Below are 16,878 nucleotides of genomic sequence, written 5' to 3'. Positions count from 1 at the left end.
CGTATGGGCAGGAGACCCAAACAGTTCTACCAAAAACAGAGAAGGCACAAAGCGGTTGGAGAAAAGAGCCCTGGACAGTGTTTCCCAGACGAGCTAAGAGAATTTTAGGAGTCCGTCCGTGTTCCGCTCAAGAATAGAATCTCCGTTACCTGAACACTGACTTGTTTCCTTTGTTAAGGGATTCCTTGCTAAGCACAACCACTCTGTAGTAGTTAGCATTTTCTTGAAAGCTTTATTAGAGGTTACATTTAGAATTTTTACGTTAGAATAAAATGACATTTTTATAATGGAAGGAACCCAGGGTTTGGAATCAGGCTGACCTGGGTTCAAGCCCCAGTGATGCCACCGATAGCCGTGCGACCCTGAGCCACTCTCTCTGAGCTACATGTGTCTCAGCAGTAAAGTGAGGGTGATAATGCCCCAGCCCAAGGTTAGATTTGAGGATTGAATAACTACAATCCTGCGTGAAAAGCATTGGACATCAGTGAATGTGAGACCCTTTCCTCTTCTACACCTGTCCCCCAGGCACGGTTTCATGTCTTTGTCCTAGTTTTGTCCTACTTTTGCAGGAAGAACTTTCTCAAATGTTGCTTAATTAATTGCAAGAGGTGCTTAGCAGACCTTAAACAAAACCAAAAAAAAAAAAACTTTAAAATATTTTTGTTATTCTGAAAGTAATACCTTTATTCTTTATATAAAAGTTAGAAAACACAGAGCGCATTACGTGCGATACTATTACCCAGAGGTAATTACAGTTAACAATTTGGTGGGAGTATACATACATTTTATTGAGATGGGCTTATATCCCGTATACTGTATTGTAACTTTTTCTCTGAGCAGAGTTGAAAAATAATGTCACATAACATCATTTTCCTTGTTACAGAGTATTCCTTTCTACAAATGTACTATGATCTGTTTAGCAAGTTCCCCCGCTATTGGCTTTTTCACATTTCTCTTGGCAAAAATTTCTATGGCTTTATTAGGAAATTCTCAGACATCATGCTATAGATAAGACCTTTAAAAAATCTGATGGCAATATTTTTTTCTTGTTTAGGATCTACTCTGGAAAGCCTTTTAGCTTTTGGGTTTTAACTTTGGTTCCGTGTCTTGGCTACACGTACTGAACATTCGTGATAAAGTATTTTGTCCAAATTGGAGGTGACATCATGAGTTATTTTTACACATTGGGAGCTCAACTCAGCTGCTTTATGTCTAATTTATTTTGCTTTTAAAAATCTGTCAGAAGGAGGATCTCTTCTGAGCTTTTCCAAGAGGAAAGAAAAGGTTAAAGGTTTTCTGTTAAAGACTTTGACAGAAGGGTAAAGATGAGAAGATATTTTCTTTTGAAAATGAGAAATGATGGAGTCGCTGTAACTAGCCAAAGTGTCTTCCCGGAAAAGTGCTTTTTTGAAGGCCAAGATCGCCTGTGATGGCAGTTCCCAAATTGTCTCCGTGCGCCACAAGCGTGTGTAGCTTCCAGCCCCGCCCCCCTTCGCCACTGCTGGTATCCGGCCCGGGGTGGAACATGCTAAAGGCCGGCCGTCCACCCCCAGCGTCTGGCGAGGGCCCTCCATGTGCCAGACGTCACTCAGAGACCCGCTGGACTGGACGGAGCTCAATCCAAGGTGGGGGAAAGCTGCTCACGGAAAAGTGCGCACAGTGCCTTGAGTACGAGAGACAGACAGCCATGCTGAGGGGTTCGAGTGAGGCTTCTCAGCCAAGTTGTCCGTGAGCCGGTCGGCATATTCAGGTTGAAGAGGAGAGAGAGGGGAGGGTCGGGGAGCAGTACAGGAGAGGGCCGCTTCAGCTTTCCTTGGTTATAGGGTAGAATCACGTCTTGTTTCAGAGTGGGCTTCACAAATGGTTGCTTTCAAAGTGACCTGACACGTTTATCTTTGCAGCTGAATATGTGAATGAATTACCCCTTTTTTTGAGGTTTTCACTTTCAAAAGTTCCAGAAAGCTATCTTCTGCTTCTTCGGGGGCTTTAAAAATTTTTTTTTTTTTTAATATTTATTTATTTTTGAGAGAAAGACAGAGTGCGAGCAGGGAGGGGCAGAGAGAGAGGGAGACACAGAATGCGAAGCAGGCTGCAGGCTCTGAGCTGTCAGCACAGAACCCAACACCGGGCTTGAACCCACGAACCACGAGACCATGACCTGAGCCAAAAACGGACGCTTAACTGACTGAGCCACCCAGGCGCCCCTTCGTTAATTTTAATTAAATTATTTTTAGCTTTGATTTGTTAGTATGACTATTTATTCTTACAATAATTGCTGTAGAGGAAACCTTCTTGCGCTCTCCGGCCGCAGCGTAAGCTCACAGAATGGATCCTGAAGCAGCCTTGTCTCTTCAAAGTGTGAGAAAAGGACCTGAAAAACAAAAATGTAGAAATTTACCAGGTCAGAAAGAGTCCAAATTCTAATTTCATTTATGTTGAGTTGAGAAATCGTTGGCCTCTGTCCTGGGTCTCCTATCAACCCTTGGTGTGACCTCACCAGTGAGTCACTTCCGTGGGGCCTCCGCATGAATGGAAAGCAAGGCTCCAACCCGTGTACCAGCCGTGGCAGCGATATGGGGGTCGGGGCCGGGCACTGTGTGCGGGTGGCCTGCAGATCCGTCTGGGAACTGTGGGTGAGCACTGGCCCGGTGAGAACCCTTGCTGGCTCTCAGCACTCCCCAAGGTGGGGCGTTAACCTGTGGTCTGCTGGGAAAGAAAGGGGTGGGGGAGTTGTGCAGTCAGGTCACTTTGGAAAACTTGTGCGAGAAAAGTTAGATTCCTTTTTTGCAGGAGTTTTCAGAACCTTTGTTACGTTACACTGTGCTGCGAATCACTACTGAAAACTTCCTGAGGTTATTTGACCAAGCTACCCTTTTATCAGAGATTATCCCACTTTAAAATGACAGCAATTCATGAAACACTGATTCATGAAACTGAGTATTTCTATTGACAATTCTTTGTTTTGTTTACGGATTCAGCAGAAATTTACTGAGTGTCTTTGTATACTAGGCTCTGCCTTAGGCCCTGGATATGTGGCAGTGAACGAGATGGATGCAGGCATGGGCTTCATGAATGACTCATGACTTTGGCATTTGCTGTGAAGAAGTAAGGGACCAGGAGAGCCTGTAATATGTGAAGGGGTCAGGGCGGCTGTCCCTGAGGAAGTGACACTGGCCCTCGGTTCTGAGGAACAAACTGGGGAGTTAGCTGGGGGCAGGGAACAGTGAAAGATGACCTACAGAGAGGTGCCCATGACAGTGGGGTCCTTTCTGAATGAGGAGATGGGGTCATGAGGGCAGAGGAGTCCGCTCATGCGTAGACAGACTGGCCTTCCTCCTGAAAAGCAGCAGGAAACTGTTGCTGGGTTTGAACCGGCCAGTAACCCGGTCAGATTGTGTATTTTAGAGGGATCATCCAGGCCAGTGAGTGGAGAATGGGTCGGTCCCTTAGAAAGACAAGGATGTTTGGACAGAGTGATGGAGCCCAAGGCCTGGAACAGAGGATGGTAAGGGACGGAAGGAGAGAAGTGGATGGGCTTGCGAGTAGTCTAAGGGTAGAATCCGTTAGGAGGAGGGTCTTTAATGACAGAATAACTTCGTTGTAATGGTATAATGGTTTTCCCTTTGGGGAGAAAACCGTTCATTGAATTTAATGGCTTCCGACATTTCACTTTGTTCTGTTAGCCTAAAAGGAAAGTTCTTTTAATTCTCCCTAATGCCTCCTGAATCCACTCTCTCAGCCTGTACCCAGTGACACTTTTTTTTTTTTTTTTGTAATTTAAGTTTAAGTTTATTTATTTATTTTGAGAGAGAGAGAAAGAGCCTGAGCAAGAGAGGGACAGAGAGAGAGGGAGAGAGAATCCCAAGTGGTTAGCGCAGAGCCTGACGCGGGGCTCGAACTCATGAACCGTGACATCATGACCTGAGCTGAAACCAGGAGTCGGACAGTTAACCCACTGAGCCACCCAGGAGCCCTCCCAGGTCGCCCCATTCTCCTCTGATTTCCTGCCATGGCTTCAATGATCCCCCCCCCAGCGGGATCCCCCCCCAGGATCCCCCCCCCCAACCAGACTGGAAACACTGCCCATGGCTCCCTAGTGCCTTTGGGATGAACTACCATCTCCTTAGGTTGGTTCATCAAAAGCCTTTCACACATCCGCCATAGCTGCTGGTCTTGCCTTTTCTCTTGCCGCTGTTCTCTGCACTGGCACCCCCGCCCCTGTCCCGTTTCTGTGTTCTGTCCCTGCTAATCTCTGAAATTGAAGCTTCCGGAATGTGCTGTGCATTCTTGGGCTCCTTGCCTCTGCACATGCTATTCCCTCGGCCCCGGGCACTTTCCCTCATTTCTTCACCTGTTAACTCTTCTTTTTTCTAACTCTAAACCTGGCTCGCGTGTCATGAGGAACCTTCCTTGACCACCGCCAGGCTGAGTTAGATGCCCCACCCCGTGTTTCTGCACCCTGTGCCCTTCCCCGAGTGGTCATTTGTTCCCGTCTTGTTTGTCTTCCTCACCAGACTGAAGGAGCCCTTCCAGGGCAGGGACTCTGCTCTCTCATCTCCGAAACCCCCCTGAAACTAACACCATGCCTGCAACAAAGTAGGCGAACAAATAAGTGACCCAATCCGAGGATGGAATGAGCGAATGAGTGAGCGCCTAAGCAAGAATCCAGTTTTGAGTTTTAGTTAACTTCTAATAACTTTGTCTATAACATTTTAACTTCTTCCTGTTTTTCTTTTATTTCCTAGCACAGCTGAAGGTTTAACAAGGAAAAATATGTCAGATGTCAGTGGGTGGCAAACATTTTTACAAGCCCTTGGCTACTTCCTCAAAATGTTCTTTGGCTCAGCAGCACTCGGCACCCTCACTGGCTTAATCTCTGCACTAATATCCTTTTAATATGATGAGCACGCGTGGCCGAGAAGATTTTCTTAATTACATTCATCTATATTCAGCCATTTTCTCCCCTTCCTTCTGGAGGCTGGGGGCCAGTTTTAGTCTAAGGTTGAGTTTGAAGAAGGATCTTTATTTAGTTTGGGTTTGAGGATCACTTTAATTGAAACTCAAGGATTTTTAGATTTAACATGTTAAGATTTAGGACGTCACTGTTCAAAGCGTCAGATCTCAGTTGGATCTGATTTCAGGGGAGCTTCTCAGTTCAGAAGATTTTCAGTTTCACTGCCTCACTTTTCACATTCAGAGACATGGAAATTAATTTCCTCTGAAAATACCAGCTTGACTAAGTCTCTACCCCACTGAAAGTGTTTATCTGGAAGACCAGAAAAGAGACTTTTAAAATGAGCTCCATCCAAGTTATTCGCACTGATGGCATTGTTTAACAGCCCATAAGCTTTTCCAGCCGGAGGAGGAAAAGGCTCGTTAAGGCCAATGACACCTTCATTGCTGTAGAAAATTTGTCCTGTTTAAAATAGGAACAGGCACCAGACCATTTCTGTGGGAGCCTAAGCCTGTGTCTCAGGGAGTTGGCAGTTTGTTCCACAGATGGCCGGGAGAGCCACCCCTGCCTGTGACAGCCATGCTTGTCTGCCGTCCTGTTGAATTTTGCCTTCACCTCCTTTGTCCAGAAGTCTAAAGGCTCTATTGTTGGCTGACAGCGTCTCATATTGTACCAATAAACGGGATGGAAAGGAGAACTTTTTCTAGTTCAGCGTTTTCCTCCATATTCCTCTCGGGGGACAGGGGGGCGGGAAGCATCGGCTGTGATGGAGCCAAGTAGATGGGTGCTGTGAGCCCAGCATAGGCACGTGGGCTGTATTTGAATACAGAGAAGATTCTCCTTCCACAAGGGCGTGAGTTTAGAAGTCTCCAGGGATAGGAAGGAGGGTCCTTCTGCGGGGCCTTTTACCCTGGAGTTCTGGGCACCCCGTTAGCGGTCTCCTCTGACGTTGGAGGAGGGGTGAAAGAGTGACTCGGCCCTGGAAGGGACCTGCCATTGTGGGCTGTCCTCAGTCTGGCTGCGGCCCCAGCTCTGCCCCCGCAGCCCCAGCATACTGCCAGCCTTCCGAGTCAGCATTTTTTAAAAACGTTGACTTAGGTTGATTTTAATTTTCCCCCCACCATTTGTCTTAGGAATTTACAGCTCTTAGTGTTTTGTCAGCTTCCCTTTCTTAAAACAGCAGTCTCCCTGCAAAGAAGAAAAAAAAAATCCATAATGACAGGTTTTCATGTGTTACCTTGGAATGTCCCAAACTCTTTCGTGTTCGTTGTTTACCGTGTGTATTTGGAAGGCAGCGGTTTTGTGACTTTTCTACATCTCCCGTCAACTGTCCCTTGGTTCTTTTTCCTTGACAACTGTTATTTACGTGCTAAAGCATATTGACTTGAGGAAAACGCCTTCCTTGGAGTTTGGCATGATGATCATTTTTGCGTATCTTCCTTACGGGCTCGCTGAAGGAATCTCGCTCTCGGGTAAGTGACAGAAACGTGAAATGCTGGGGTTGACGGCGGTCCTGCCTGCCGAAAGAGGTTATGCCAGTGGGGTCACTTTCAATCCCAAGAGACGGTCACAACTCAGAAGAGCTTAAGCAATAAAGGGGATTTACCGGCCCTGTAAGGACACCTCTGAATTTAGACCTGGCTGGATTCAGGGGCTCAGTGTCATGGTCACATTTTCTCTTCACCCACCATCCTGTAGTGGAGACCAGAATATCACTTCCAGTGCTGCTGCTTTCCCAGAACAAGGCCTCTAAGGGGCCTTCACTCAAAGGATGGGGTCAGCCTGCCAAGGGCAGTGAATCCTCTAGCCTGGCCCTAGCCCCTGGTGCCCACTGATCTGCTATATTCTGTCATTCCAGTTTTGCCTCTTCTAGAATGCCGTACAAATGAAATCATGTAGTGCGTAGACTTTTGTGTCTCCCTTCTTTCAGTCATCATAATGCTGAGACACATCCATGTTTTTGCAGGTATCAGTAGTTTATATATACATTCTCACAGCACCACATTTTATCCATTCGCCATTTGAAGGACGTTTGGGTTTTTTCAGACTTTATAGCTACGAATATTTGTGCCTATTTTCAAGTATCTTGGATAAATACCTAAGGGTGGGTCGCTGGGTCATATAGTAAGTATATGTTTTATGTTATTAGAGACTGCCAAGTGTTTTCCGGAACGATGGGGCCATTTGGCATCCCCACCGGAATGTTAAGAGAGAGTTCCAGTTGTTTCACGTCCTCATCAACACTCACTCTAATGTTTGAAAGTTTAGCCATTCAGATATGTGTGCGGCAACTTGATTCTGATGTGTTTTGGAGTAATTCTTTCTATTCTGCTTGGGGTTCATGGAGCTTCTTGGGTTTATACTTTATGAGGTTATAGCTCTTCACCAAATTTGGTAAATTTTTACCCATTTCTTTAAATGACTTCCTTCTGTTCTCCCATCTCTTCCCCTGTTGGGAGCCCAGTTACTTAAATTATGATAGACAACATGCTATCATCCCATAATACACTTTGCTTTTCTAATTTTTTTCAATCTTTTTCTTTTTTTCTTTCTAAGCTTTACTTTGCTTCGGCCAGTTTCTCTTTCTGTGTCTTTGTGGTTTGGATCTTCTGCCTACCCATTATCCTGTCGGTCCCATCCAGTGTATCTTTTTTTTTTTTTTTTTAATTTTTTTTTTAACGTTTATTTAATTTTGAGACAGAGATAGACAGAGCATGAACGGGGGAGGGTCAGAGAGAGAGGGAAACACAGAATCGGAAGCAGGCTCCAGGCTCTGAGCCATCAGCCCAGAGCCTGACGCGGGGCTCGAACTCACGGACCGCGAGATCATGACCTGAGCCGAAGTCGGATGCTTAACCAACTGAGCCACCCAGGCGCCCCAGCATCCAGTGTATCTTTCATTTCAAATATTGTGTTATTCATCTTACAGAAGTTCCCTTTGGGTCATTTTTATATCATTGTTTTCTCTCCTCACGTTCATGATTGTCTCTACATTCTTGAGTATATGGAATACATTTATTTATTTAAAAATTTTTTAATGTTTATTTTTGAGAGAGAGAGACAGAGTGTGAGTGGAGGAGGGGTAGAGAGAGAGGGAGACACAGAGTCTGAAGAAGATTCCAGGCTCCAAGCTATTAGCACAGAGCCCAACGTGAGGCTCGAACTCATGAACCACGAGATCATGACCTGAGCCGAAGTCGGACGCTTAACCGATTGAGCCACCAGGCGCCCCGTGGAGTACATTTATAAGAGCTGCTGCGCTGTAATGGCCTTGTTTGCCAGTTCCATCCTCTCTGTCCATTCTAGGACTCTTTCTGTCAGTTAACTTTTCTTCTGCCTCTAAGTCATATTTTCCTGCTCTTTGCTTGCCTATTAATTTTGTATTGAATGCCAGTCGTTGTAAACTTTATTATGTCGTTGACTACTAGATTTTCTCGTATTCTTCATAGAGTTCTGGATTTTCTTCTGCCGTGTCTCTAAGTTTCTTGGCATCTATATAATCCTTTTGAAGTTTACTTTTAAACTTTGTCAGCAGGTCCAGACTAGCACTAGGAAGTAATGCAGTGCCCTTCTGAGGACTCTGCCTCCCACTCTGGCCTGTAGGAACGCAAACTTCCCAGCCTCATGTCTCCTTCGGGTTTGTTGGCCTATTGCTTTTAACAGTCCGGGATTCGGGGGGCCACTCTCGCAGTTCTCTGGAGCTCTCTTTCTGTGCAGCCCCTCCTCTCGGGTATCCTGGCTGCTTCGGGTCCCCCTCTTCTCAGCTACACTGACTGTGCTGGGCTCAATTTGGAGTTCCCCTCCCCGAGCCTCAGCCTGGAAACTATGTCAGGGCAGTAAAGTGGGCTGGGGCCTGGAGCAGGAATGGCCACTTTGTTTGTGTCCCTGTCAGTAACGTTTCCCTTCTGACAGTCCCACCCTGCGGTGCCCAATCCAGAAGACAGTTTCGTTTCATAGCTTTTATCAGGCCTTCTAGTTGTTTATGGCAGGACGGCAGCTTTCACAGCAGTTATTTCTTCATGGGCGAAGTGGGAGTCCCCAGTGGTTTTTAATGACTGTTGAGCAGAAGTCTCCCCACAGATCACTCTCTGGAATTACACGTGGGAACTCTGTGAGCAGATCTTGCCAAGGAGGACGCCGAGAGGACTCTGGCCATTTTCAATGGAGAACTCTTTGTAAACCTCATGGGGTTTTGTTTGTTTGTTTGTTTGTTTGTTTGTTTGTTTGTTTTTAACTTGATTTGTGCCCAAGCCAGTTCTCTTGGATAGTTTTGTCTCAGTATCTGCCATCAAGTTCCTTCTCTTCTCTTTCCTGAATTTTGGCACTTACATAAACATTACCTGTGAGTCATTGGCTGTAGCCTGGCTATTTTTACCTCTGTTTTTCTAAATTGCTCCCCACCCCTTTGAGATGAACACTGAGTACCTGCTGGCAAAGATAAATTTCATGCCTCTGTTTGGAATTTGTGATTAAAACAGAGGAGTGTGTTTCTTGTTCCAGAGAGGCAGTGTGAGTTCTGTGACTAGGGTTTCGTTTCTTTGAGGACCTTGGCTGCACACACCAGTAGGGCCGAAGACAGCACATGCAAGCCAAGAGCACACACGGCCACCTCTCGACAGTTGGCCTACTGTGCCCACGTTAGTCTTCGGGATATCTGTCACACAGGGTTTTCAGAGAAGGCTAGGATGGCCCTGATGTGTTGTGAGGACCTTCTAGTCCGTCGGAAAAGGAGTACATCAGGAAAGGTGATGTTTGCTGTCCCTCCTTCCTTTCCACGCGGTGCTTTCCCTGTCACAAAGGCTTGAGCGAGCAGTTGCCAAGAACACGGAGCAGGACGCTGCCTCCAAATCACACACCTAAATCACGTGTTTGGAACACAGCGGTTAAGGACACCAGACAGACCTGGGTATGAATCCCAGCCCCGCCTCTCGTTAGCTGTGTAACCTCACATGGCCCATGTAACCACTCTGAGCATCCACTTCCTCCTCATGAAATGGGGCCACCCCGAGGCTTGTGGTGAGGGTTAAAGGGAGCGATGCAAGGAAGAATCCTGACCGAGGGCATCAGTGTGTGTTATTAATAGGGTGACCGCACATCCTGGTGGCCCTAACATGTAAATTCATCACTCTCAAAAATATCCTGGTTTCAATAGCCAATTGAATAGTCCCCCCTAATTATGAGTTAGTGTTAGCTGTTCTCAGAATCTTTGTTTTAATTCTATCAGTGTTAGTTATTCTTTTCATTTAGGCCAGTTTTGAGGGCCACTTTACCCTCTAAGGACTGAAGGATGAATAGACCCCCACCTTTGTCAGTTTAACCAACTGTGGGCTGAGGGAGGGGGATTGGGGCAGAGTGACACTCTGTCATGATGGGTCACAGAGGATGGAACTTTTGGGGTTGAAGGGTGAGCTTGCAAAATTGACCAGGACGTAACACGTTCTGCAAAAGTTTGGGAAGATGTGGGCCAAAGGTGGAATGTGTTGTGCAGCCCTCACGTGCACAGGTGCATATCCAGGGAATTCCTTTGCAGCACTACCTGTGAGAGAGAACATTTGTGTGTTGGAAGCAACCAGATGTTCATCAGTCATAGGAAATTAAGGAAGTTTGGGTCTGTTCTCAAAATGGAATCCTGTGCAGCCGCCGAATAAATGAATTTGACCTATTTGTGCTGCCACAGAAAGAACTCCAAGATGTATTGTTAAATTTTAAGAAAGAAAATTGGAACACCGTGTATTCATCCTTTCTACAAATATTTATTAAATGCCTATCCTGTGCCGAGAACTGTCCTTGGTACTGGGGATGCAGTAGTCAGCAAGACAAGAGCAAAGGAAAGACAGTTCTTTCGTAAACCCATACGGCAACTTCAGGTAGTGAGAAGTGACAGGAAGGAGAGAAATCAGAGCCATGTAATAGTGGCGTGGGGGGGCAGACACATCATGCCTTAGGGGATCAGGAAGGTCTCCTCAAACAGGTGGCACCCAAGCTAAGACCTGCATGGTGAGAAGGGAGTCAGCCAAGGAAGGGTCTGGGGCAGGAATGCTGAGCAGTGCTAAGTGTCCCAGATCCACATGAGGGAACTTGACGCCCTCCAGGAAGAGCAGGAAGTATAGCATGGCTGAGGCACAGGGGTAAGGACCCCAGCCCACGGGGTTCTTAGGCCCGAGAAGGAGTTGGGATTCTGTGATATGTGCAAAGGCAGGTCAGTGTTGGGAGGCCTTTTGAAGATCCCTCTGCTGGTGATACATGCCGTGTACATAATGCAATCCTATTTATTGCTTTTTATTTTTTATTTTTTTATTTTTTTTAACGTTTATTTATTTTTTTGAGACAGAGAGAGACACAGCATGAACGGGGGAGGGGCAGAGAGAGAGGGAGACACAAAATCGGAAGCAGGCTCCAGGCTCCGGGCCATCAGCCCAGAGCCCGTTTGACGCGGGGCTCAAACTCGCGGACTGCGAGATCGTGACCTGAGCTGAAGTCGGACGCTTAACCGACTGAGCCACCCAGGCGCCCCTATTTATTGCTTTTTAAAGATAGATAAGCTTTATAATGGCATAGGAAAAGAACTGGCAATCTGTATAGGGAACTGTTAACAGTAGTTACCTCTCTAGGCGAGGTGATGTGAATGGAGATTATCTTGTTTTACTCTGTACCTCGGAGTCTGGATGTTTTAAAGCAAACTAGTTTGCTTTAAACAAGTTTGTTTTGAGGTAATTAGCAAAGAAAACTGACTATGGTTTGATCCAGACTTCAGCAAGTTCATCATATTTTACCTACAGTAAGGTACAGTACACTGGACGTCGTACCACATGACACGTTTCACCTTCTGCCTTTGGACTTGAATCTCTATTCATCACCATTCTTCATTATGTTTAAAATAGTGGGTTTAACTGAGACTAGAAATAGATTTCCCCTCTCCCTCCCTCCCCCTTTCCTTCCTTCTTTCCTTCCTTCCAAGAAACTGACCTTTTTACTGCACTGTTATTTACATCCTTAAATGATTTTGCCTTCTAGAAGAAGTACACGTGTCAGAATTCTTACAGGGCATTTTTTTTTTTAATGTTTATTTTTGAGAGAGAGAAAGACAGCGTGAGCAGGGGAGGGGCAAAGAGAGAGGGAGACACAGAATCTGAGCTGTCAGCGCAGAGCCCGACGCGGGGCTCGAACTCACAGACCGCGAGATTATGACCTGAGCCAAAGTCAATGCTCAACTGACCTAGCCACCCAGGCGCCCCAAGGGCATTTTTTAAAATACCCAGACCTTTTGTCTCTATAAGTGAGCCTATTTGCGCCATTTTCCCCGTGGTGTTTTTACAGCATGTGTGGAGGGCACCTGCAGGGGGTGAAGGTGGTCTGGGTGGCGGAAAAGCTACCTGAGCTTAGGGAGCACTCAGGGCAGACACTTGAGCTGCCCCTTGGGCTTTTGCACCCTCTGCTGACGCTGACTCTTCCCTTTCCCCAGAACTCGAGAGATGTCCCCACCTCAGACTAGCCCGGGGTAAAGGCTGTGGCTGGCTGTTCACTCTTGCATTGGACAGAGGGCTCATTTTCATATGGTCCAAATTCAGCCTCCAGATGGGGTTTGTTTATCTATACGGAAAAGTTGTTAATATTTGAGTCGGTTGTCGTCATTAGAAGCTGGGAGATTTCCCATAAGAAACAGATTTCTGGCATTTCTCAAAAAGCCAGAAGGGAGACTCAGCACTTAGGCCCCCCACCCACAGGGCTGCCATCAGAACTTTGTAGGTGGGCTTGTGTCTTCTTCGCCCACGTGCTGGTCACCCTTTTTTAATTTTTATTTTTATTGTCTGGCCCCTAGAGATTCTGTTTCCAAACCCTGGCCTAGGGCGCCAGACTGAGCAAGCCAGCCAGACCCCTTCTGGGCTATGCTTATCCCCTTGCTGCAGAGCGCTGAGGCAGGACGGGCCCGAGGGTGGGCAGGAAAGGTCCCTGGGGCTCTGGCAGCGGGTGCTAGCATTCAGTCCCAAGGCAGCTCCCACATTCTGCTGTCACGTCTGACTTCCCAGAGCCTTTGGCTTTCTTGGAGTTGTCATTTAATGTTGGGACTCCAGCGGGTGGTGATGACCTCTGTGGGTGGGACAACAATGCCGGTGGAAGCCCACTCGTGTCACAACCCAAACGTGACTCAGGCTCCTCTGGGGCTGACCTTTACTTCAAGGTGAGCACTGCAAGGTCTCAGCTTTGCCAGTGAGTTGATAACCCTTCTCGAAGCAGACTGGTGAAACAAAACCCCTTGGAAGCCCAGAAGCTAGGAACTTTTGCCGCTGGACTGTGATGCTAAGGCTCAAGTCCGTAAAAACTGAAGTGTGTCTGTGCCTCTGTTCGTGATTGAGCCTCAGTTTTCTCATCTGGACATTGGGACTGACAGCACCCACTCATGGAACCATCAGGGGCTAGTGAGGACAAGCCATGTACAGTGCCCGTCACAGGACCAGGGCTGAACAGGTGTGGGCAGTCTCGCAGCTGTTCGTTGCTTTGCCTTTGCTATGTTTTGTTGCAGCGTCAGAAAGGGTCAGCAGTCTGGAAGGTCACCTGCAGGAGCGGACTGGGACAACAGCTGGAGGCTTTCTTGTGTGTGTCTTATCTAGCGGAGCAGTGGTTCAGAGCGACTCTTGACCTGCAGAGTCCTCTCGGTGCCCTTGAGCAAGGAAAGCTGTCGCCCGTCCTCTCCTTTCCCTGTCCCATCTTGCCAGGTGTGCCTTACGGGAAACATTGCTGGAATTTTCCTGCCCAGCCTCCTCTGTAGGAAAGAATGAAAGAGATTTGCTGTTTCCCAAGAGGACTGGGAAATAACCTGGCTCTGCCGCGGCTCTCCCTCAGGCCAGCAGTGCCTGGTGTGCCGCACACAGAGGGGGCCTGCCTGTATTTGGAGGTATTGTTTAGGCCACAGGCTGAGCCCTTGAAATGTCTCCGATGCAGTTCTGTGATCACCCTTTTCCAAATGGGGAGTCAGCCAGTAATCCCTGTCTGTCTACAGAGTGGCAGGACTGAGTTAAAATTTTGCGTATAAATTTTGACTTGTAATTCATACATTTGGGCACCTTATTTAATGCCTTTGTAAAAACCTCAGCTTCCTTACATGAAGACGAGACCCCCTTTCTGCTGCGGAGGCAGAGGGCAGCACTGAGAGGTAACCCAAGCACAGAGCTGGGGGAGTAGTTAGGGGCAGTGGGCAGATGCAGAGATCAGTCCTGAGTGACCAGTAGAAGGGGTGGACTCTCTTGTGGAACTTTAGACAAAGGACACAGGGGCGCCTGGGTGGCTCAGTTGGCTGAGCGTCCAACTTCAGCTCAGATCATGATCGCACGGTTCGTGTGTTCGAGCCCGTGTCGGGCTCTGGACTGACAGCTTGGAGCCTGGAGCCTGCTTCGGATTCTGTGTGTCTCTCTCTCGCTCTCTGCCCCTCTCCCACCCACACTCTGTCTCTGTCAAAAATGAATAAATGTTCAAAAAAAATTTTTTTTTAAGAAAAGACACATAGCCTTTTATTGTCATTCTTCTCTGTTTATATTATAGGAGTAACTCCTGGTGATTATGGGAAAATTAAAAATTAAATAAAAATCCACCCATTCTCCACATCCATTCTCGTGCTCCCTTTCTTCCCCAAGAGTGGTTCACCTGCACCCCTTCTCTCCATGGGTGATGCAGACAGCTCACGCCTGTTCGGCCCTGGTCCTGTGATGGGCACTGTACGTGGCTTGTCCCCGTTCCCCTCTGACAGCTCCATGAGTGGGTGGTGTTAATCCCAGTGTCCAGATGAGAAAACTGGGGCTTGGAGAGGGGAAGAAGCTTGGCCTGAGGTCACCCAGCCTCGGGAAGGAAGCTGCTGGAGAGGGGGGCCTTTAGCATTTCTCTACAACCTCTGGGAGGCCCCAGCTATTCTATTTTTTGCCTTTTTTTTTTTCTGAAAACACGTAATCCCAGAGGGTCCAGTGACTTGTAGAAAAGTGTGATATTGTTTGCGTATCACGTAGCAGGTGCTTTTCTGCTCTCCTCATGTCTGCTTGCCTCTTGCTCCCTCGCTAGGCATCATGGCCATCCTGTTCTCGGGCATTGTGATGTCCCACTACACGCACCATAACCTGTCCCCGGTCACCCAGATCCTCATGCAGCAAACCCTGCGGACCGTGGCCTTCCTGTGCGGTGAGTTCTGCTCTGTGTGGTTCTGCGCAGGCCTGCCCACAGCTCACTGCTCTGCCACACCCTGATGCAGGAGGCCTCAGATTCTCCCTCTCAGGAGAGACAGCAGAATTCCTCAGAGCCACATACTGCGCTCCCTTATCTTTTGTTTGTTACCCTGGCTTTCAGATTCCATAATGTAAACCTAACTCCTGAGAACTTTCTGGAACATTTGATGGCCTACAATTTTAAGACTAAAAATAATGAGACGCATATGTTTGTAATGTTTTAAAGTGACAGTCCCAAAAATGTGTTCCTTGGCACTGGCACTGGTGAGGGTTAGGTGGGACGAGACTTCCCAGTCCGACAAGAGTCTGGAAAATCCTGGGGAAAATACAGTTTCAGCTTGTGAGCTGCAGGAGCATCTTGAGTTACTGAGGAGGGGGGTGGGGAGTATAGTTAGAGCATTTCCCCAACCTGTCCACAGGCCCCTTTTCCGCTAGAGCGGCTTGAAGGACATGATCCGGGAGCTCGTACACTAATGCTCTGTTGGGCGGGGCCCGCTGTGAGGACTGTTTCTGTCAGACAGTTTCAGTGTGAGCTCTTGCTCCCCCACACTCTGTACCTCCCTGCCTCCTCCCTGGTTAAGAGCTGGCAGCAAAGGACGCACGCTCACACGGTCCCTCCCCTCCGGCTTCCCGGGTGGCAGGGCCCTGGCATTATCGCCAGCATCTGCCTGGCACTGCGGCGGGGTTCCTCTCATTTCCAAGCACAGGCGCCACACCGTCACGTGCTGGGAGGCAGGGCCAGGCCGTGCAGAGGCTTCCTTCTGCAGCCCAGGGGGTTCACATGCCCAGAGGTCAGATGACCTGCCCGCGGTTAAGAATTGATTCTGGAATCCAGGTCTGTCTCTTCCTGGTCCGGGGGGGGTCTTTTTTCCACAACGTCCGACTCACAAAGTCCTAGCCAGGGACGCTGAGCCTGACTCTCACAGTTAAAGTAATATAAAGCAAAACACCCATCTATTTTGTACCCATCGGACTGGCACGCCTTTGGTTTGCTAATACCCACTTCTACCGTGGGCATATGGAACGCAGGCCCCACTGACAGGCGTGGGCACTGATGCCATCTTCTGGGTTTCAGAGCCGTATGCTCTTTGACCCAGCAGTGCTCCCATCAGGAATTTAGCCTGGACATTTGTCATAACTGGTAACAGCAGAAACAGAAACAGCTTAAGTATCTATTGGTGGAGGCTTTGTGAAATGAGCCGTGACATACCGATATAATGGAATGTGTGCTGCCAGGGAAAAGCGTAACATAGATCTGAGTAGGTTCTAAGTGAGCTTATTTGGAAAGATCACAAAAATGTTTATTAGATAAGAAAAAAATTCAGGGAGAAGGGTGGGAGCAGCTTGTGCACTTGCTTTAAAAAGAGACACGTTTGGAGGAAAAACGTGGCTGAAATGTTTTAAAACAGCCTCTGTTGTAGGATGTTCAGCTATTTTAAAATGCAGTCTTTGTCTCCCTGATTATTAGACTATTCTGGGGGACACCACAGGTTGAGCAGGGAGACTAGTGCTGGAAATTCATACGATGCTTTTTCTTGGGATATACAAGTGCCTGCTTGCACAGACAGTAGGTGTCAGACTCTTTCTGACTTGAGGGGTGAAGCCAAGAGTTGGAAATACCCTCCTTGCTGCAGACCCTGCGGGCCTAAGCCATCTTCCCAACCCTGTGGCGGCATTAACTACGCGAGGTCGAGCATTTAGCTCAGTCCGCCCCGG

General features: G+C 47.7%; 1 protein-coding gene across 2 annotated transcripts in view; it reads left to right on the top strand.

Moving 5' to 3' along the window:
* SLC9A8 (solute carrier family 9 member A8) overlaps positions 1–16,878 on the top strand; it is a 69,860-nt gene that overhangs the window by 39,883 nt on the left and 13,099 nt on the right. For both annotated transcript variants that reach the window (XM_042980181.1, XM_007078013.3), the window contains 3 exons: positions 4,746–4,884; positions 6,321–6,426; positions 15,002–15,118. In XM_042980181.1, the coding sequence (XP_042836115.1) occupies positions 4,746–4,884; positions 6,321–6,426; positions 15,002–15,118 (362 nt within the window). The remainder of the gene's footprint in view (positions 1–4,745; positions 4,885–6,320; positions 6,427–15,001; positions 15,119–16,878) is intronic.

Source organism: Panthera tigris, chromosome A3, assembly GCF_018350195.1.
Source record: "Panthera tigris isolate Pti1 chromosome A3, P.tigris_Pti1_mat1.1, whole genome shotgun sequence".
NCBI classification, from domain to species: Eukaryota; Metazoa; Chordata; class Mammalia; order Carnivora; family Felidae; genus Panthera; species Panthera tigris.
The sequence above is the reverse complement of the archived record's forward strand: the minus strand, read 5'-3'. Positions and strand labels throughout refer to the sequence as shown.